The following is a 22,487-nucleotide window of genomic DNA, read 5'->3' on the forward strand; positions in this document are numbered from 1 at the left end:
TGAAGGAAAAGAAGATGATCAGCGTCTGAAAGTCGTGACAAAAAGTTAACGGACACCAGGGCAGACAACTCTGAAAAGTTGTCTGCCCCATATACTGTTGTTCGTAACTCGAATGTTGCTTAGTAGGGGAGCGTCTGTAAATTATTTTTGATTTGCTGAAAAGCTTAGGCTCTTGAGCAATGGTGTGCGGGTGTTATGGCAATGCCTTGTATTTTGTGATCCCAGGGAGGGGTAGGACTCAAGTATTACAATACAATACAATAATAATAATAATGATATATTTTATTCATAAGCGCCTTTCAAAACTCTCAATACAATACATATTGATTTATATAGCGCGTTAGCAACAAAAGGTTTGACAAACATTGACGAAGATGGTTTTATTTCAAAATTCACATTCTTTCATGTACATCCCAAACTCAAGGTGTTTTAAATTCTGTTCAGATTTAAAGGACAACCGACTCCTCCGGACAAGTTGTGTCCATAATTTGTAAAATCACTCCAAGTGACTTCTACTGAGCGTATTTTACAAAGATTCCACCGCATATAGCTATATTTTACGTTTTAAGACTCGCGCTGAATATTCAGGAAGTCTTATTTTTGAGTTGGTGACGATTCTTGACGTGACGTCACGTCAGGAACGCCCCTGACCGAAAAAAGGACACATTGTAGCAGTCCTTCCATCACGTCAATGCATTTTGCTGTACTTTGTTTGGTCTGAAAACTTCGTGTAGCACCAAAAAGAGGCAGAAGATGGCGACAAAGCAAAGGAATTAATCAGCCCGTGGAAACATCCGAAATCTTCTGCCTCTTTTTGGTGCTACATTTCCCGCCCCCAGATACCTCAAAATGGCACGGAATAAATTCTTTAATTGATTGCAAACATGTATGCTTTCCTCTTCAGAACTATTTGAATCATTCATTCATACAATTTGAATCAATCAATCATCATGAATTCATAACTGGATGAGTAACAAGAAAGCATATTCTCCGAATCTGAAATGTTTTGCATTTGACTAAAAATAACAGTCTGCGTGTTTTGGGTATTTTAGATGCTATAAAACGTTTTTCTGATGTCAGTTAGGAAACCAAAAAATGGTGTCGGTTGTCCTTTAAGGTGACCATTAAGGAGATGGAGGTTGTTACAATATGCGCTTTGAAAACCGTGACGCAAGGCGACCATTCAAATCGGATACACAAATTCTGTTTTCACATTCCAAAGTCCAGCTTGTAAGAAATGACCAAAATAAATGCGATGACTAACCTGCAATTATTTCACTCAAGCTAATTGTCGTCATCCTCGCAATCGTCATTGAAGTAAACGTGTTGTCCTCTGGGGGCCCACGTTCGGTCATGGCCTCTGGCGCCACCTTCACCCCCGGCGGTTGTTGCGGTCATCTCCTGCGTGGTAATGAGGTCAACGATGGCCGTGATGACGGCGCAGTCTTTGGAATGGTGATTCTGCCAATCCACCGGTGCCGGTTTGCGGATTTTGTCTTCCAGCAGAGAATCTAGCTCTCGCTTTAGATTCTGGGAGGGGGGAGAATGAAAGGCTGCAAAAATGCGATGGATGACCAAACCTCAAACCTCCTTGGGGGCCGGTTCCGGTATGTTTGACACCCCTGGTCTAAGGTTTCTTACGCTGCATTGAATGTTTATGTAGTCCTAAAACTCAATATTCTGTGGGTCCTGCGATTGATTGAAAATGACAAAAACCCTGGCACTGGAGTGGACACATTTTTGCACATTGTCTGGCAGTGAATGAGTTCATGACAGTAACTGTATGTAGTTATCTGTCTTACCTTGACGAGGTGAGCTGTGCGTGCCGGCGACCTGAAGACGATCCACTGGTCCACGGCGACGGTCTCCTGGTCGTCTTCCTTCTGGATGGTGATGTCGCCTCCGAAGAACAGCAGCGAGAAGGGTGACACTTCAGTGCAGTCGTACAGGAAGATCTGAGGAGCCACAAAAAGTGTGACACGCAGCCTGTTTGACTCTTGAGAGCGCACTTCTCTAGAACACCCCGAGATGACGACTAAGCCTTGTCCTCAGATAAGCCGTAGTGCATTTGCGCCATCTTGAGACCATGTTGGCGGGAGCTGAGGCGTTTCTAAATGGGACAATGGTCATAGTAGTTGGGTGTTTTCTTGTGGCACCGATATCAGAATCAGAATCATCTTTATTGGCCAAGTGTGTAGAAAACACAATGAATATGTCTCTGGTAGAACGTGCTGCACTAGTATCATCATCAAAAAATTGCAAAGAGGCACTATGCAGTCATATTTGGGTTACTGTTTAGTTAATGGCTAGGGGGAAGAAGTTGTTTCAATGTCTGCTGGATTTGGTGTGCATTGATCGATAGCGCCTGCCTCAGGGGAGAACAGTGATACCTTGGCTTACGAACTTAATTGGTGCACAGACAGTGTGTAAGGCAAAACGTGTGTATCCCAAAAATTAATTTCCCATAAGAAACCATTAAAATGAGAATAATCCGTTCCCAGGTCGCCATAAAACATACTTTTCTCCTTTCTAATTTTGTAAGCCTTAAAGGACAACCGACGCCTCCGGAAAAGTTGTGTCCATAATTTGTAAAATCACTTCAAATGACTTCTACTGAGCGTATTTTACAAAGATTCCACCGCATATAGCTATATTTTACGTTTTAAGACTCGCACTGAATATTCAGGAAGTCTTGTTTTCGAGTTGATGACGACCCCCACGTGACGTCACGTTTGGAACGCCCCTGACCGAGAAAGCGACACACAATACATTTTAAATAACGCGATGGTGAATCGTTGTGTGTTGCACCAAGACTACTATTTGATAGTCGCTGACACAAATTCCCAGCAGACAAATCAGCCCATTTGCAACGGAGCTTCCGCGCCATCTTGTGCATTTTCTGGGCGCTACATTGGAGTCCAGACGGCTCGAATTGATACGGAAGGACTTCTTTAATCGATTGCAAACATTTTTGCTTTCCTCTTCAGAACTATTTGAATCATATTCATATCTGGATGGGTAACAAGAAAGCATCTTCTCCGAATATGAACTCTCTGAAGCCATTGTTTTGATTCTGGAGCAAGGCAGTGTGTGACCGATAGTGATGTCACGAACAAGGGGGCGGGACTTTCTGAATCTGCCAAGTTCCAAGCTCATTTTGTGGCTGTTTTGGGACACTTTAAGTCATTTTTTTATTGGTGTTTTGCATTTGACTAAAAATATCAGCCTGCGTGTTTTGGGTATTTTAGACGTTTTTCTGATGGATTAGGAAAACAAAAAAATGGTGTCGGTTGTCCTTTAAGTGTTCAGGGTGAGGTCAGAAGGTTCGGGTTTGGCCTTTGGGGGATGGCGTGAAGGGGTTTTCTGGTCGGTCTAGTGTTTCAGGCCGTTTCGAGTTCAGCCTTAGTGGTAGGAGTTTGCATTATTGTGTATTCTCAATAAAAGGCCAGAGCTTTTCAAATCAATTCTGTAATTAAGAAGCACGTTTCTTATTGAATGATCCACTGATAGCTACAAATTTATCTAGCCCTGTGAAAAAGAAACATGACCTTCCACCACGGATGAAAGGGTCCTTCATGTCATCACCACACTTCTGACTCTCCAGGGGTCTATGTGTGTGTGCCCTACTTTTGGCGCTATGTCAGATGGACAAGCGGCGAAAGGTCGTCAGTTTTAGCCCGAATGAATATTTGATTAAGGCTCCCTTTCAACTGCCTTTTAAACGTTTCTCAAGCTTGAAAGACAAACGCACACACACACACACACTTCTGTCTTTTACACTTCCTAGAAAAGGTTGCTTTTGCCCTTTTTTTTACACCCTGTATAACGGTGTGAAAAAGTAGTTGTGGAAAAAAAAATCCCACCTTTGCTGGGTTTTGTGTAAAAAAAGAAAAAGTAAATAAAAAATGCCCCTTACGTTGCTGGTTTTCATTTTGAGATGATAGATGAGCCACGTGTAGTTAAAGTTGGTCTCCTCGTAGTTGACAGATTTGGGGTGGATGCACACCAGTCCGTCATGCTTCGTGTACACTTTCACCCTACAGTAGATCATGGGGAAAAAATAAGAACATTACAAATGCGTCAACACGTATGTCGGGTTTTATTTTTTCATGCTTGGGTGCCGAATAAGTGCTGGCCATGGACTTTGGCAATGTTTTTTTTTCTTTTCCAATAGGGGGCAGTATTTCCCTTTTTCCATGTTATTGCTTTGTTCCAGCTTCAGCTGTTGTTAAAGCGCTATAAAACCAATATGTATGTATTGCATTGTATTCTGGACTGCCGCCCCCATTTCAAGCTCATATAACTCCAGACCCATATAATTTAGGAATTAACTTTTTTTTTAGATTAAAGAAGAGAGTCTAAGATTTATAACACTGTATTAAACATTTATGTAGTCTTAAAACTCAATATTCTGTGGGTCCTGGAATTCAAGTGACAATGACAAAAACCCTGGCACTGGGGTGGACACATTTTTGCATATTGCCTGGCATTGAATGAGGTTCTTCTGATGGGTTACTACCCGCACCTCTTTTTGTTGTGCGATGGTCGGATCATGGCGACTTTAGGATACAGACCGGCGACAATCACGGCTTTGATCAGTTTCTCGTTATCTAAGGAAAGAAGATGGATTCTTAATGTAAAACTGTCCACATAAACACTTGAATTAATATATTATTTTGACAGCTCCTCTTATTTATGTACCTGAGTTGACGTTGGAGTTGGGGTCTTTTGGGTCCTCGCTGCTGACAAAGCCTGTGTGCATGAGATGTTCGGCAAACTGACCCTTCATGTTGTGTAACATCTAAATGATCAAGAACAGAATACCATTATGCTGAATATGTACATTAACGCTCTCAAACTGCACAGAAAGGGGAAATCAAAGTAAAAGACCAATAAAATGTAATATATAATACATATAAAATATATTGAACATTAAAAGAACAAAAACTGTACCTCCATAAAAGTTTGTTAAAAACAAACGATATGATTAATGAATAGGTATGAAAAAGTTAAATACAATCAAACTGTAGCAATTATCTTTGTGCAGCACCCCAAGGAGCCTGTCTCCACAATAGGCAGTCCAAAATACTCACAATAATAATCACATAAATACCACTTTTTTAAAGTCATGACTGTCATTAAAATCTACAAAAATAATCAATGTTATCAGTCCTTGATAATTGAGAAAAATCTATCGTAAAAGTCAACAAATTCCAAGCCACAAGTAAAACGCAGCTTGGAATTGAAGCGGATTTACGTGGGACAGGAGATGTGAGACAATCTCTTTTCATCAACAGATGCTAAAGCTTTGTGTTTGCCTTTAACATTTAGCTTGTCGCAGATGTGCACATTTCACCATGACGTCCCTGATCCACTGGTGAAAAAGATGCGATGATCCTTTCCTCTTTTATCTAGAACTCATTCATGCAACAAAGAGGGTGCAGAAGATTTTTTTTAAGATTTAAGTTTTTGTTGTTTTGACTTCAAGATGGCGCCGCAAGAGTGGCTGCCTTTACAGCAGCTCCTGTATTTTGTTTTTCTACTTCTTTCTTTCCTTTCCTCTTCCAATCATAATTTTGCAGCTGTAAAATGTAAATGTCTCCACTGTGAGACTAACAAATGCTAATCCAATCCTATCCAAAATTGAGTGTTTAACTAAAAGTGTGGAGCTTTAGTTATTGACTTAGATCACCTGGAGTGTATTAGCAGACAGGAAGTTGTCCCAGCAGAAGTCCCGCTCGTATCGGCCGCCATGCTGTTTTGCTTCCTGCCAGCCCTGACCAAATTATTAGATGACAAATGAAGACGGATTGATTTCTGGACCACAAAAGGAGATGCGATTAGCTTGAGTACCTGGAAAGCATTGACCACAGTGAGGTGATCACTTTTGGAGTCCTTGGACAACAATTTCCGCCTCTTGTCTGCTAACTGCTCTTTGCCCTGAGAAGCAGCGAGTCACGAGATACGGTGAGGAAATCATATGCGTGGATTGTTTCTGCTGCTTTCATGTGACGGTTGGCAACCGACCAGCGGTATGAAGAAAGGGTCTTTGAAGCTGAGCGAGGCGGCGATGGTGAGTACGGGGTCAAGGCAACCAAGCAGCGCTCCGAACAGGATGAGCTTTCCGATGTGAGGTTCCACGGGGAGGCGAGCTAGGTGGAAACCCAGCGCTGTCAGGTTCTCCGAATGGTCCAAGGCGTTCTGACACACATGGAGATGAGACTCGGCGAGGTGCTCATTAGCTTTTAAAAAGCGCTCAGATGTCCTTTTTCAAAGGAAGCATATGCATTTTTTTCCACGTTCAAAACAGTTCCCCGCTGTTACCCCGCCCACAGTTTACTGCTTGGCCAAAACTGGGTACTTGCTTCAGTTGCCATGACGACCAGAGGCAGAGTTTGGGCTGAGAGGACAAGCACCGCATATTCATAAAAGCCATCAAATGAAATGACTAAAAGAAATGTATTTACTCCCCAAAATAAATAGGCTACACTCTAATTGTAATATCTCACAATACTTAACCCATTCACTGCCATTCCCAAATTTGTTTGGATTTTGTTTGTGTTTGTTTGTTTTGTGGGGGGTATGTTTCAAGCCTCGGTCAGACCTCTGGCAATGTTTTTACCTCCCACAAAGGGGCAGCATTTACCTTTTGTACAGCCACCCCCATATAATAATAATAATAATAATAATAATAATAATAATAATAATAATACATTTCAAAACTCTCAAGGTCACTTTACAGTCACAGGATCAGTTTTTCTGTGGGTGAGCAGCGGCAGCCACACGCACCAGCGTTTACACAACCCAGAACAACTCAAATAGATAGAAAGTTAGCTAGCTAGATAGCTAATAGATAACTAATCAATAGCTAGCTAGTGAGATAGCTAATATATAGCAAATAGCTAGCTAGGTAGCCAGCTATATATCTAGCCAGCCAAATAGCTAGCTAGATAGCCGGATACATATCACTTAGGAATTACCTTTTTTTCTGATGAATGAAAATAGTCTAAGGTTTCTTACGCTGCATTAATATTTATGTAGTCCTAAAACTCAATATTCAGTGGGTCCTGCGATTTGAGTGGAAATGACAAAACCCCTGGCACTGGAGTGGACATATTTTTGCACATCATCTGGCAGTGAATGAGTTAAATTGCTCCGACTTGTAGATTTTCAGGAATAGATGTATTTTTACCCAAAATGTGTTTTTATTGCCACAACTTAATTCTCAATTGTTGTTTTTTCATTTCAACCCGCACTAGTTCCTGCTAAAAAAAAAAAGGGAAACATGGACACTGAAGACACTTTTTGTCTATGTTTTAAAGTTTCTCCATTCTTTCACACATGCACAAATTTACCAGATCTTTAAGGTTCTTTATAGCCAGATTGACTGCCTTTTCAGTGGGCGGGTCCAAAGCTTTCCGCAGGAAGTGTGCGATGCCTCCGAGCTTTAATATCTAAACAGAAAGTACAAAAACCCATCACACACCAAGAGAAAAACGGTGGTTATAGATCTCCTGCCGGCTTCACTGTGAAAATGTATTTAAATGCCTCAAAGCTGAACCTCTGGCACAATGTTAAAAACACACTCAATAAAGCCACAGGTGCAAACACTCGACGGGAATGACCTTTGACTTTGTGTTCCATTAGTATGCACTGAGGCAGAGGCTGAGTGGAATGGGAGGCTTTCCACACACTATGGCAGAAATAAATGGCAATCCAGTGCTGAAGAGGTGATGGCCTTGCCTCCTCCAGAGGGCGCCGTGTGAACAGTAAGTTATTTGTGCTAAGTGCTGTTATTTCGGTAAATAAAAAATTTCTGCCGGTGGGGGAAAAAAACATTAACAGGTTCTTCAAAAACTGGAAGTTCGATTCAGCCTAACAAAAATCTCTTGATGGAAAAGCCACAAAAAAAAATCAACATTTTGAATCGACTGCATCAACTAGGGATGCTACATTAAATATCATGATGCAATATGATTAGAATATGAATGTCACAACACTATTATCATGTAATATTAACATGTGCGTAGGTTGAAGAAACAAAAAACACACAAGAGCAGAGACAAAGAAATATACTCAGTCATATTATTAGCATGGACTGTGCAGTTTTAATGGAGAGTTCGACTAAATAATAATACATTTTATTTATAAGCGCCTTTCAAAACTCTCAAGGTCACTTTACAGTCACAGGATGTTTTTCTGTGGGTGAGCAGCGGCAGCCACACGCGCCTGCCTTCACTCAACCTGGAAGTAACTCAAATAGATAGAAAGCTAGCTAGCTAACTAATAGATAGGTAATAGATAGCTAGCTAGTTAGATAGCTATACTGTAGCTAATAGATAGATACAGTAAAGTCTCGTTATATCGATATTCAAGGGAGTCCGAAAAAATATCGATATAACCGGGACTATCGATATATCCGACCCTGTTTGCATGTAATTTTCTCCGTGCGTGCATAGAAATAGTATCGATATAACCGGGACTATCGATATATCCCATATCGATATAACGAGACTTTACTGTACGTGGATAGCTAAAGCTAGCATTTTTTTAATGTAATTATTTACTTCCCATGTGTATGTTGAGAAATATTTGATGGTAATTCATGTGAGGGCCAACTGCTGCATATACGTCCGTTTATGACATAATTTTGTCAATGTGAGCATTAATCGCTTAGAAATGTATTATTATTATAATCAGACCGTCGAATTCAAGTTGAAGTGCACTGATAGACCAAAACCACTAGAGGGCACTGGAACTGCACAAATGGAAAACAAATGGAGCCTTTTTAAACTAATGTGCTGCTTTTTCAATATCTGGAAATGACTATGACGATACAGTAGCAATTTCAATAATGCAATATTGACATTATTGTTTGTTCCATATTTATGCCGTGATGTACAGCGAAATGGGGAAATAGCGTCAAAAAATGCCAGAAATCACAACCACTTGTGGATGATATTTTGATAGTGTCGCCGAAGGTCTTGGGATCACTTAGTGCCCGCATTCAATGTCTGTAATGTTTGGGTGTTTTTGTAAGAACCAAAGGGCATGAGGAAAAAAACAAATGAGTACATTTTGAAACGTGTGAACTCATTTGCTGCCATTCCTGAATTTATTCGGGAATTGACGTGTGACGTGGAGCGCAATTCGCATATTTGTTCAAGTTTAGTTTTTTTTGTGTGGGGGCAGCTGATGAAGCACAGGTCAGACCTCTGGCAATGTTTTTTCCCTTCTACAAGGGGGCAGCATTTGCCTTTTGTCCATGTTAGCGCTTTGTTACAGCTTCAGCTACTGTTAAAGCGCTATATAAATCAATATGTATGTATTCTATTTTGTACAGCCAGCCCCATTTCAATTTCAGATAACTCCAGACCCATATAACTTCAGAATTAACTTTTTTTTCTGATGAAAGAAGAGAGTCTAAGGTTTCTAACGCTGTATTGAATGTTTATGTAGTCCTAAAACTCAATATTTTGTGGGTTCTGCAATTTGAATGAAAACGACAAAAACCCTGGCAATTAATATGGACATGCCTGATTGTGTCACACTGCTGAAAAATGTGCCTTTCCCAACAATTCAGGGCATCCCGGAAGATGCGTACTTTTGAGCTGTTCATCCGTCGTCTATGATTGGACCGCACGTTACGAGCAAACAGACCTTGATCTGCAAGCACAGCTCCTCTAGCGGAGTCCTTAGAATTTCTGGTAATTGGTAGGCATCCAGAAGGCTGGCTCGGAGACCGTTGTACAGATGGTAGCACTTTCCCGGGCACACTCTATGCATATCAATGCAAAACAATGACGAGAGGGAAAATAAATGTGATGACAGGGGGAAAAAAAGAAAGCTTAACTGTGAATCAATGACATCAAACTGCATTCAGCGGGAAACTTGTGCTAATTGGGCCTTGTTATCCTCTGATGGCGGAAAGAGCCAAGAGCTAGGAATATTCCGGTTTTTTTGGACCACGAGTGGGAATCAGCAAAGAAAATTGGCATGGCATATAATCACAGTGGTTCTAACATCAATAAAATGGCTCCGGTGAATAAACAAAGGCAAACACACACGTACCTGCCAGCGCGCCCTTTCCTCTGTTTGGCGTTAGCCAGGCTCACCCACTCAGCCGCCATGGTGCTGAGGTTGTTGTTGGTGTCGAAGTTAGTTTCCTTGATCTTGCCTCCATCGATCACAAAAACAACATCATCAATGGTGATGCTGTAAAAAGAGGAGAAGAGGCGAGGCACAGGGGAGTGAAAACAAGATTGGAATGAAATCTGATGGAAAAACGTTTTTTTTTTTAAGCAAGCGGTTCCGAAAATGCAAAGTTTTGACTCTGAATCATGCTCCAGTTGAAAATAAAATTGGGCCCTCAGGGGTGGCGGGGGTGTGTCTTCTTAGAGACGTAATAGAGAGCACGGACAGCTTTTTTAATTTGTGAGTGAGCACATTAATAAATCCCTATTGAGCCTGCCCTATTTTCAAGCCACTATCACATTTCGGGATTGTTAATCGCTGCATAGCAGACACACAAGTGAAACTGGTAAAAGCCCCGAGCGATAATAAACTTGTCCTGACGAGCTAGTACAGTGATACCTTGGCTTACGAACTTAATCGGCTTCCAGAAAGTGTGTGTAAGGTGAAAAGTGTGTATTCCAAACATTAATTAACCATAGGAAACCATTGAAATGAGAATAATCCGTCCCCAGGTCCTCGTAAAACATAATTTTCAACTAAATAAGCTTTAAAACTACACACGATATACCTCATTTTATGTATAATAAATGTGCTATGGTATCGTAATTAAAGAAATAAACTGTACTGTATAATAAAGTCGGTTTATTTACCTTTGTGATGGTCTCAAGGAGCTCTGGGTTGTACATCTTAGAAGTTGTGATATTGCAACAGCAACAGGTGCAGGCAGACACGCTCGAAACTTCATTAATAGTTGGTGCCCTTGCTTGTATGTTCTCTTCAAATTGTACAGAGGTTTGTACAGATATTGACCAATCACGTGCGGCTTTAACCAAAGACTGGGGGCGGGGAATAGAGGAAAAATAATAGCCGGCTGCCATTTTCAGCTCGGCTCTCTTCGTTCACTTCAGAGAACAGGCTCGTTCGCAAACGACACATCACTCATTGTGGCGCTCCGTATGTTTCCCGAAAAATAGTTTGGATGCCAAGATTATATTCTCGTGAATTCAACGTTCGTAAGGCGAAAGGTTTCTGATCGTTAGACGAGGTATCACTGTATATGCTTACCTCGTCTCCGCTATATTGGTGGCGATTACAATCTTCCGCACGCCGGGTGGTGGACGTTTAAACACCTGGGAGGGGCGGGAGGATATGTTTGAGATTGGATTGCGACATAATTTAAGGCGATGAAAAAAAGACATTTTGTTTGAAGGGAGAGAAATAGAGGCGGCAAATACTGACCAGCGTCTGATTAACGGTTGGCATGAGTGAGTGCAACGGAATGATGATAAAACGATCTAGAACAACAGGAAGCACAAACAAGATAGCGTTGATACTGGCAGTGTTGGCATGCTGCAATATGGGTCTCAAAATCAATCAACTCATTCACTGCCATTCACAAATTAATTTGGGAATTGAAAATATGACGTAGAGCGCCATTCCCGAATTTGTTCGGGTTTTGTTTTTTCATGCTTGGGCTTGGCGCTTATAAAGCGCTGGCCATGGCCTCTGACAATGTTTTATCTATTCCTCAAGGGGGCAGCATTTCTTATAAAGCGCTATATAAACCAATGTGCATTGTATTTTGGACGGCCGCCCTCATTTCAACATCATATAACTCCAGACACATATAATTTTGGAATTAACTCTTTTTTGTCTGATGAAAGAAGAAAGTCTAAGGTTTCTTATGCTGCATTGAATATTTATGTAGTCCTATAAATGAAATGTATTATTATTATTATTATTTATTATTATTATTATTATTATTATTATTATTATAGTACCTGAGATGAAAAGCACACCTTCATACCTTTTTGAGGATATAGTTTCTGTTATGATGATGTCACGTGACATATAAATCACTCGAAAAACGTGTGTGTGTGTGTGTGTGTGTGTGTGTGTCTACCTGATCTGAACATCTGCTGCGCCATCAGCAAATCATGGAGGCTGCTTATGTCAACCCAGCCTGGCAGGAAGACCAAGATGGCTCCTTCCTACAGGACACAACAATGATGCGTCACATAGGAGAATCCAATCTAAGATGAAATTAAGTAACTCTCATATCACAGTTTGGCTTGTTCTTTGTCAAAAACACTGATTTCCTCCATCGTACTGGTTGGCATTTGCGTGCCAAATTTATTGCACCGGCGTATTGGGAGACAGCTTAAGCGGGTCTATTTATGTTTTGTTATTGATGGCTTTTCATCATTTCAAAGCGCCGCTTTTAGATATGAAATGAAGAAATACGGCGGAGATGAAAGTAAATCGGTTGGAAAATAACGATGCAATTCATCTTCTCAATAGAAGCGGATACAAAGATTCTTGTCCTCTAGTATCGATGTGTTTAAATTACATCTCATTAGTTTGCTTTAGTCTCTAGAGTCTTTTATTAACGCGTGGAGGAATTAGAACAGTAACGTCTATCATGTTGACTCACGACCCCCCCCCCCCCCCCCCCCCAACAGTCCGTTAACGGCTGCCCGTGTGGCTCATTGTGGAGTGCTGCAGTCATAATTAACTACTCACATAGGGCGATTGGCCGCTTAGTCTATTCACCACCTTGTCATGGCCGATCAGTCGCGTTCCTTTTCGGATAAAACGCGGCTTGGATAAGATAAAACGCAGCTTGGAATTGAAGCGGATTTACGTGGGATAGGAGAAGTGAGACAATCTCTTTTTGTCAATGGATGCTACAGCTTCGTGTTCGCGTTCGATTATTTCGCTTGTAGCAAATGTGCATATTTCACCATGACGTCCCTAATCCACTGGTGAAAAGGATGCTTTTATCGTTTCCTCTTTCATCAAGAACTGCTTCATACAACAAAGAGAGTGCAGAAAGTGTTTAAAATTGAATGACTGTGTCTTTTGTGTTGCATCACATTATTTATTTCGTTGTTTTTGTTGTTGTTTTGACTTCAAGATGGCGCCACAAGCGTGGCTGCCTTTCCAGCAGCTCCGGTATTTTTTTTCTAATTCTTCTAAATTTGCTGCTGTGAAATGTAAATTTCTCCACTATGAGACTAATAAACGCTAATCAAATTCAATCCAATCCAATCCAATGAATGTTCACTGGGAAACCATCTGTGCAAGCGCTCATTAGCGCTGATCGCCAGCCCAGTTGTGCTGTCATTTTCTCTGATCTTACGTCACTGTGCTCTTGGATGCTAACCGTGCTGTTTCTCCCATCTGCCTCATCTCCACACATACGTTCACGCTCTGATTGGATTTGCTTATGCGTGACCTGATGACGCATACAAGTGTACCTTTCTGAAGTATATTAAGGCAAAAATTACCTCGTCGTTGAGCACAATATGGCGGATAAGTGCCAAGATGAGGTCCAAGTCAATCTTATCATCGCCGTCCAGCATCTCGAGAGCGGCAATGGTGCTCTCTGAGTATCTGAGGGGGAAAACAAATTACTTGTATTACTACAAATTAGTGTGACCGCTCAAACATGACGGACAGGTGTTTGGCATGTCCGCTTCACAGCTCAAAAGTTTAGGGTTGGCAATTAAGATGCCGCTTTCCTGTGTGAGGATGTGCATTTACTTTAGCTTTTTTTTATTTTAACTCCAAGTTTACCCATGAAGAGATAAATTTACATCAAGTTGCTGAGAATAATTTTTATGTTGTGTAAAAAATAATTATGTGAATGTTAACTTGACCGTCAAAAGTAAAAACACCAATTTATTGTTCTCCAACCTACTTAGCCTGTAGCGTGCGAGCATAACTGGGCCAGCTCTCCTTGTATTCAGCCTCCTTCTCCTCCTTCTCAGGTCTGGAGTGGCGACCCTGCCAGAAACCTCTTTTCAAGGTGGGTCGGCGTACCTGGTTCTTGGGACGATACCTGATGAGTGGGGGGAGACACTGACGGGTTCAACAGTGGCGGACCGTCAAGGCCTGCAAAGCCTTCTCGGCAGGCCTAAAAATATCTGAATCACGGACTGATGTTAATTATATTTTGTCCATGGATTCTTATTAAATAATTGAAAATTGTCTTTTAGCTTCCTTTCATTACTTTTCTCCTATTGGGTTGCTTCCAGATGTGTGTTTTTGTATTTAAGCATTGAACCAATCACATTTCAGCCATTATTTGTCACCAGGGTCAGAAATCTACCTGGACGCCTTCACAATCAATTCTGCAGGCCTTGGTGCATTCAATGTGATGATGATGACTCCATTGCTTTCACTCATCAGATTTTGAGTTGGTGACGCGCAAGGCCTGCTCGTCGGCCTGGGTAATGTCAATTTCCGCATACTATGATTGGCTAGTCACCGGTCAATCATAGTATCACTTGCCGCAACAGCATACTGGCCAGAGCTAGCACACTGTATCGGTATCGAGCTTCATAAGCAACCATATTGTGTTGATTTAATAGCACTTTTGTCAACCCAAAATGGCTGAAGAAGAAGAAATGGATTTGGTTGGAGATTTGCTGTTAAAGCCATTTTCAAGACGAACTCTTCAAGAAAAAAAATAGACATCATTAAAAAACGCCAGTCAGTTATTTCCTGGCTAAAGGTGCCCTCTAGTGGACTTGTTATGAATAACACCAAATTTTTTTCAGTCTGGATTGATTCAGACGTAGCACTACTGAAGGCCTAGGGATTAAATCCACGGCCTGCCACTGGGGTTCAACGATTACATTTAACGGATATGCGTAAGTTACATATTCTTACCCGGTCATCTCCACAACGTCCTCGAGCAGGAACTCCTCCACTGGGAATGTCAAGCCCGGGATGTGGATCATGGGGCAATTGTCTACAGCACGTGACCCAGAAAGAGCTCAATTATGTAAAAACCAAGTTTAAAAACGTAAGTGCTGAAAGGTAAGCAAATGTCATATCGTAGGAAAATACCAAAATACTTGGAGAATTTGTCGGCGTTGAGCGTGGCACTCATCAGAACAACCTTGAGGTCGTGCCGCACGTCAAGTATGTCCTTGACGATGGTGAGCAACACGTCTGAGTGCAGGCTTCTCTCGTGGATCTCATCAAGAACCAGGTGGCTGATACTTGATAACTGCCTGGCAGGAATAACAAAGGACAAATTTTATTTTGTTTTTTTTCCATGCTGCTGTAACGGTTTTAATCACGAAATAACATTTGTGTGTTTACATGTGGTAGCAAGCATGCTAATTGGCTATGATGAAACGGCATTCAGTGCCTACATGAAATTATTACAAATCAATGGTAAAAGACATTTTGCTTAAAGGACAATAAACGCCTCCGGACAAATTGTGTCCATAATTTGTAAAATCACTTCAAATGACTTCTACTGAGCGTATTTTAGAAAGATTCCACTGCATACAGCTATATTTTACGTTTTAAGACTCGCTCTGAATATTCAGGAAGTCTTGTTTTTGAGTTGATGACATTGCCTGACGTGATGTCACGTCTGGAAGGCCCCTGACCGAGAAAGCAACACACAATGCATTTTGGGTACTTTGTTTGGTCTGAAAACTTCGTGTTGATCCGTGCTGATGGCGAAATTAGAAGGAAAACACATAAATAACCCCATGGTGAAGACAACTACAGTAAAGTCTCGTTATATCGATATCGGATATATCGATAGTCCCGGTTATATCGATATTATTTCTATGCACGCACGGAGAAAATTACATGCAAACAGGGTCGGATATATCGATAGTCCCGGTTATATCGATATTTTTTCGGACTCCCTTGAATATCGATATAACGAGACTTTACTGTATTTGATATTCGCTGACACAAATTCCAAGTAGACAAATCAGCCCATTTCTAACGGAGCTTGGGCGCCATCTTGTGCATTTTCGGGGAAGATACACATCAGTCCAGATGCCTCAAAATGACCCGGAAGGACTTCTTTAATCGATTGTAAACATTTATGCTTTCCTCTTCAGAACTATTTGAATCATATTTAGAACTGGATGAGTAACAAAAAAAGCATCTTCTCCGAATCTGAAGCCGTTGTTTTGATTCTAGAGCAAGGCAAGATGTCCTGGCGTGACGTCACGAACAAGGGGGCGGGACCTTCTGAAACTCGCCATTTTCGGGGTCATTTTGAAGACACTTTCCCTAATTTTTTTGGGTGTTTTGCATTTGACTAAAAATATCAGCCTGCGTGTTTTGGTTATTTTAGATGCTATAAAACGTTTTTCTAATGTCAGTTAGGAAACAAAAAAAATGGTGTCGGTTGCTTGTCCTTTAAAGTTATGTTTTTTTTCCCCACTTTTTTCTATTTTCTTATTTATTTGCAAACATGTTTTTACAAGTCTTATATAAATAATGTTATGAATAATAACCCTAATAATTTGCCTGTACAGATAATGGTGTTTCGGGTGGCAACAGCTATCTAACATCGAAGGTAAGAAATTAAGAACATTCTGACGACTGTGAGGATAATTTAATACATTTTTTTTCCCCAGGATTCGAACTGATCCAATATCTATTTGGCACTGTCGGTCCTCATCTGTAATTAAGTTCTCCAGACTGAAAATTACATAAAAGTATCACAGTACTGTACCAACCTCTGGGTGCAGTGGTGTGCAAACACGAGGACGAATAGTTGCAGTATTTTGTCAGGCTGCCCGTGGTCTTAAAATGACTCACACGGTCAAGTCGTGCCAAATTTTGGATGAGCACAGCTGATATAACTAAAGTTGGCACTCTCGCTCCCGAGCGAGGATACTTGTGATGCAAGCGAGAGCGTGGGGGTGACTCAAAGTGTGTTTACTCAAAGAGGATGTGGGGTTCATACTAATGCGTCTGGCACTGACAGAAAGCACAAATCAATGAAGTTGGGTGACACAGAGGGAAGAAGCAACAGCCGAAAGAGTCAAAAAACCAAACGCTGCAAGGAAGGGACACTCACGGGTCAGAGCGAAGCCACTGAAGAATAATGCCCGTGGTACAGTACAGGATTGAACCTTGTCTCCGTGGTAACTGGCTGGAAAAAGAAAGACATAATTAAAAAAATAACTAAATGTGACTGTAAAGTGACCTTGAGAGTTTTGAAAGGCGCTTATAAATGAAATGTATTATTATAATAATAAATAAATAAATAAATAAATAGATAAATAAATCCTGCGACGCTAATGAGGAATAAGCGGTACAGAAAATGGATGGATGGATAAATAAATAAATAAACAATGGAATAAATATGCATTTTAAAAATAAATACATAAATACATTTAATCAATAAATAAAAGAATAAATACAGAGAAACCAACAAACATTTTCCCCCAATTAGGTTGTAATAAACATCACAGACAACCGAGATGAAAATAAAGAGATGAAAATGCATGTTTTTGCTGGTCATTCGTAGTTTATTTTTTTGTGAAGTTGTACATTTCCAGTAGCCACTCATTAGCTATCCATTCGCTAGCTATCTTTCTATCTCTTTCAGTTATTGCGGGTTGAATGAACGCTGATGCGTATGGCTGCCGCTGCTCACCCACAGAAAAACTTGTACTGTGACTGTAAAGTGACCTTGTGAGTTTTGAAAGGTGTTCATGAATGAAATGTATTATTATTATTATTATTATTATTACTTCAGTCTCCTGACATTTTCTGTCATAGCATACACTTTTGAACCCCCCCCCCTTCAATTTTGCTGCTGTAGATTGCAAATTACCCCATTCTGGTACTATTAAAGGCTTTCTGATTCTGATAAAAAAAAAAAATAAAGAAAACAGATAATAACTTGAAAACAGGTGCCATATTTCATGAATAACTTACCTTTGCAAGCGAATTTGGTAACCACACGAATTTCCACTGCCAACCTTTTCCGCCCTCTCCGCAGCCACACGCTCCGCCACCTGCGTGAACCATAAATGGTTAAATAAAACAGAAATTTAAGCTGTGAGCGACAATGCGAAGACGGCGTACCGAGATGGCGCTGATGCGACGAGGCTGCGTGCAAACCACGCGGCACGTGGAGCCCATGCCGCGCTTGATGTGGTCATCCAGGATGAACTGAGTCACCTGGGTGGTTTTTCCACAGCCCGTTTCGCCGCTCACCACCAGTACCTGGTTGGAGTTGATCAGCCGGACCAGCTCCTGATGATCAGATTGGTGAAACCGGGAAAGTGCGGTGTTAAAGTTTGTCCAGTGGTGTGTTATTTACATTCTATTTACAATACAATATATATAGATTTTTATGGCACTTTAACAACAGCTGAAGCTACAACAAAGCGCTTAACATGGACAAATATCATATAGAGCACAGGTGTCAAAGTCAATGCCCGGGGGCCAAATCAGGCCTGCCACATCATTTTAGTCGGTGACCAAAAAAAAAAGCTGAAGTAGGGCTTCGTGAAACACACTGGTGTGAAAGTTGAGGCCCGGGGGCCAAATCTAGCCCGCCACATGATTTTGTTCGGCCCGCCAAAGCAAATCACACTTGTGAAATTCCATAATGCTTGTTGAAGTCCAAACTAAAATTTCAAATTGTTCCACCACACTAACAGTCATTATTTTTGACTTAAAATTTGAAAACTAGTTATTCATTTTATTTTATTATATCAATTTTTTTCTGCGCTCTATTTGTAAAATGTAGAGGAGATGGAACATTGTAATGGCTTCCCCAAATTCCTAACGGCCCCCGAGAGGAAACCGTAAGTACAATGTGGCCCGCGGCAATAAATGAGTTTGACACCCTTGATATAGAGGAAATAAAGCCGTCACAAAGATAGTAGAAAGCACCAGGGATTGACAAATAAAATCTTGAAAACAACTTTAAAATGTATAGGAAGCTAGTGAAGGGATGCCAGAGTATGAGTTACAGTATATGCTCCCTCTTACGAGTACCAGTCAAGAGGCGAACAGCAGCATTCTGAACCAGCTGGAGATGCTTCATGGAGGATTGGCTGACTCCAAACAATTACTGCTTCTTTAATATGATGTATGTGACAGTTGAGAAATGTTTGGGGGGTGTTTGGTGGGGGGCTTTAACAGATCAATGGCATTTCCAGACATTTCAATGGGGAAGGTTGATTTGAGGGTTCGTTACAAGAAGCGTGACAGAACAAATTAATTCAAAATGAGGAACGAACTTCTTTCTTTCCGTACGATGGCAGCTTCTCTCTGAACATCTATGGAAAAGGACAGAGACAGATTAATAAGGATTGAATAGCAAGAAGAGGAACACCAAATGCTTATAAAAACTCACCAGCATTTCCTTGTACTTTGGCTGCGTTTTTTTACATTGCAGATCCCTCTTCAATGACTCATCCAGCAAAACGTCTCTGGATGTTTTCTGGAGTAAGAACTCTAGATCTTTGTCTTTCTCTCTGTTTTCACCTCCCTTCAGTTGCTGCTGTCGCTCCATATTATCATCCTCATCACCACCTTGGCCATTGACGTCATCATCGCCGCCGCCGCCGCCATCATCATCATCTTCATCCCAAGTGTCAGGGATCTCATCTTTAACAACCGTTTGAGAGATTGAACTAATGGGACAAAATGTGAAAATAAAATGAGATAGCATAGTCATCAATCGTTTGTAATCAGGAAATCAGGTCACTTGGCATTCGGTGCACTTAAATCCCACATCCGTAGATAAATAGTGGTAAAACACCTCAATTAATCATCATCCGACAGAGATAAATTGATGTTGTGCATTTTTTCCCCCTGTGAATTCACAACACTCCCAGGTCTCATAAATTGTTTGTAAAAAACGTCGGAAGAGAATTCGTAGGAACCTTTGAATTATAGAACTGTGAAGCAGACATGCTAATTAGCCCACCACGCTACACTTACGGTGACAATCTCTCATTAAATTACCCTAACAATGACGAATTACACTTTTAATTTTTTTAGACTTGGTATTTTGAGGGGGATGCTTGGCTCATGCAAATAAGGCACTTCTCACTCTATTTTCCTCAAGTCTGGGTGTGGTGCCAACATGATTACAACCTGGATGGATCTATGGGGCTACGACAAAGCAACTGTAGATACTATATGATGTACTGAATGTGTACTTCAAAAAAATGGTTTGAGACATTGACACAAATTTCATCTTAGTAACATATACAATACCTTTCTTTCATTTATAACATGTAACTTTCTCAACAAGCAACCTTGGCTCATTATTTTTTAACTATATTTACATTGTAGCTGTGTGGAACGGTGAGCGACTGATTAGCATGTCAACCTTTTAGTTAAAGAGACCAGGGTTCCGTTTCTGTTTTGGCCATCCTGTGTGGAGTTTGCATGCTTTTCTTAATGCCTGCCTGTTTTGTTTTTTGTGTGTGGATGTGTGTTGTGTCAATGTCTTACCGCTCCTCCTCAAATTTGATTCTCTCTTTTTCCTCTTCAGTCATGTCTCCATCAAAATAGCTGCAAAAAGTACGTTGGTCAAAGCAATGCCTATGCCAATCAACACATCTTTGATCGAGGCATCTATACCCTCGTTCCCATGTTCATCACAGTCTGTTTAATTCAATTTTACGAGGGAACACTTCTTACCAGTGACTACTTTTACTCGGAGGTGCACGCCAGCCGTCCAATGCAGAGCCCCTCACATCTCTGTTTGATCTTTCCAGAGTTGATTGGTCATTCTGGACTGAGTCAAGCAGCTTGATAATGTGCTGCTCTCTGGCTTCATCCATCTGGACCACTGCCCTCTGCACACAGCAGGCAACAATGGAGTGCAGTAAATGGAGTGAGAAAAAAGTCACAAGTTCTATACGTTATCCAAGCATAGTATAGTTCTACCAAGTCCAGGCAAATATATCCTACAAGAGAGCGCGGGGATGGGACATACCGATCGCCGGTCTGCCTGTTTCCTTCTCACGGCTCCATATTTTGCATACCACAAGCCAATTTCTCGGCCCTTCAGATGTGATGGATGGCGACCACTGTCGTTGTCCGGATCGAAGCTGCCACTGTTCCCACCTCCACGGCTGGCTCTTTCTCTGCTTCCATCGCGGTAGCCTCTACTGCTCCCCCTGCTACTGCCCCCTCTTCTGCCTCGACCACCGCCTCCGTATTTAAAACTCATAACGCCGCACGAAACACACAATGACAGTAATTGTCAGTACCACTGTGAGCAAGCAGCATTAGCATTAGCACTGCGCGAAGCGCTTCAAGGAGACGAACGGAAACTAACACATAAAACAAACCAATAACATTGACGTTTACGAAACTCGTGTCTAAGCTTCCTAATGTGCTGTTTGGAAATAACGCAATAAACCAGCTGTTAGCTATTCACGCACTAGATTCCGTCTGTTGAGTCGCACGTTTTTGACGTCATTGGTTTTTTGTAGTGTGGAAATGAAAATGTCGTCTGGCGTGTGATTGGTTTACGCGGGCAAGAGGCTGGGAGGACGGATGGATAGAGAGCGTGAGAGACAGAGAGAAATACAGAGAGAGAGACAGGGAAGGGTGGATAGATAGATAGATAGATAGATAGATAGATAGATAGATAGATAGATAGATAGATAGATAGATAGATAGATAGATAGATAGATAGATAGATAGATAGATAGATAGATAGATAGATAGATAGATAGATAGATAGATAGATAGATAGATAGACAAAACAAGGTGAAAACACATTTGTCACAGATGTTATCCTATATTATTACAGTAAAGTCTCGTTATATCGATATCGGATATATCGATAATCCCGGTTATATCGATACTATTTCTATGCACGCACGGAGAAAATTACGTGCAAACAGGGTCGGATATATCGATAGTCCCGGTTATATCGATATTTTTTCGGACTCCCTTGAATATCGATATAACGAGACTTTACTGTATATAGTTTATGTTCCTCATAACTTTCCATGTTTGATGCTGCTTATTGTCAATCACTTTCTTTGTTGAATTTAGCTTGAATATGGCAAATTCTCATGAAAGGATTCAGCCGCTGCTTTCTGTCTCACTGACACTTTACATCCTAATGGTGTCGTGAAATGCATGTCGAAGCACATGAGAGATGGAAGGTGTGACTGAGTCATTCGTGCCATATGATTATAACCTAACATTCATCTCCTTCTCCTCAACCTAGCTGAGTTCTTGCTAATTGCTACACGAAATCCTGTCAAACAGAACCTAATGCAGTGTCATTGCAATTCTCACTTTACACTTTACAGATGCTACGACTGGAAATCTGTAGACCTCAAGAGCATAAGCTGGTATCAGTCAATGAAAAAAATTAACCAAAGCCACGTAGTGGAACCCTAAAATAAATAAATGAATAAATAAATAAAGATCTCTTTATTTTCTACTACAGGTATTACTATTCACGCACCCGATGATTAATTGGATTCAGAGTAATTATTATAGTAGAAGCCGTTATTTCAGGA

At 41.0% G+C, this 22,487-nt stretch overlaps 1 protein-coding gene across 1 annotated transcript; it reads right to left on the bottom strand.

Annotated features, from left to right (window-relative positions):
- Window positions 1-264: 264 nt before the first annotated feature.
- dhx36 (DEAH-box helicase 36) lies at window positions 265-21,427 on the bottom strand. The gene is made up of 26 exons (XM_089014168.1): window positions 20,939-21,427; window positions 20,641-20,798; window positions 20,452-20,511; window positions 19,343-19,622; window positions 19,227-19,265; window positions 18,061-18,231; window positions 17,911-17,990; window positions 17,045-17,119; window positions 15,052-15,218; window positions 14,872-14,953; window positions 13,898-14,038; window positions 13,485-13,590; window positions 12,098-12,185; window positions 11,434-11,489; window positions 11,260-11,324; window positions 10,072-10,215; window positions 9,661-9,778; window positions 7,356-7,454; window positions 6,028-6,201; window positions 5,854-5,940; window positions 5,693-5,776; window positions 4,702-4,801; window positions 4,526-4,610; window positions 3,917-4,037; window positions 1,803-1,955; window positions 265-1,530 (listed from the first exon to the last, which is right to left on the bottom strand). Exons 1-26 carry the CDS (start codon window positions 21,173-21,175, stop codon window positions 1,285-1,287), a joined length of 3,216 nt encoding a protein of 1,071 aa, XP_088870294.1. The 5' UTR covers window positions 21,176-21,427; the 3' UTR covers window positions 265-1,284.
- Between the last annotated feature and the right edge of the window lie 1,060 nt (window positions 21,428-22,487).

This window comes from Hippocampus bargibanti, linkage group LG14 (assembly GCF_051943395.1).
Source record: "Hippocampus bargibanti isolate YZ-2025 linkage group LG14, ASM5194339v1, whole genome shotgun sequence".
Lineage (NCBI taxonomy): Eukaryota > Metazoa > Chordata > Actinopteri > Syngnathiformes > Syngnathidae > Hippocampus > Hippocampus bargibanti.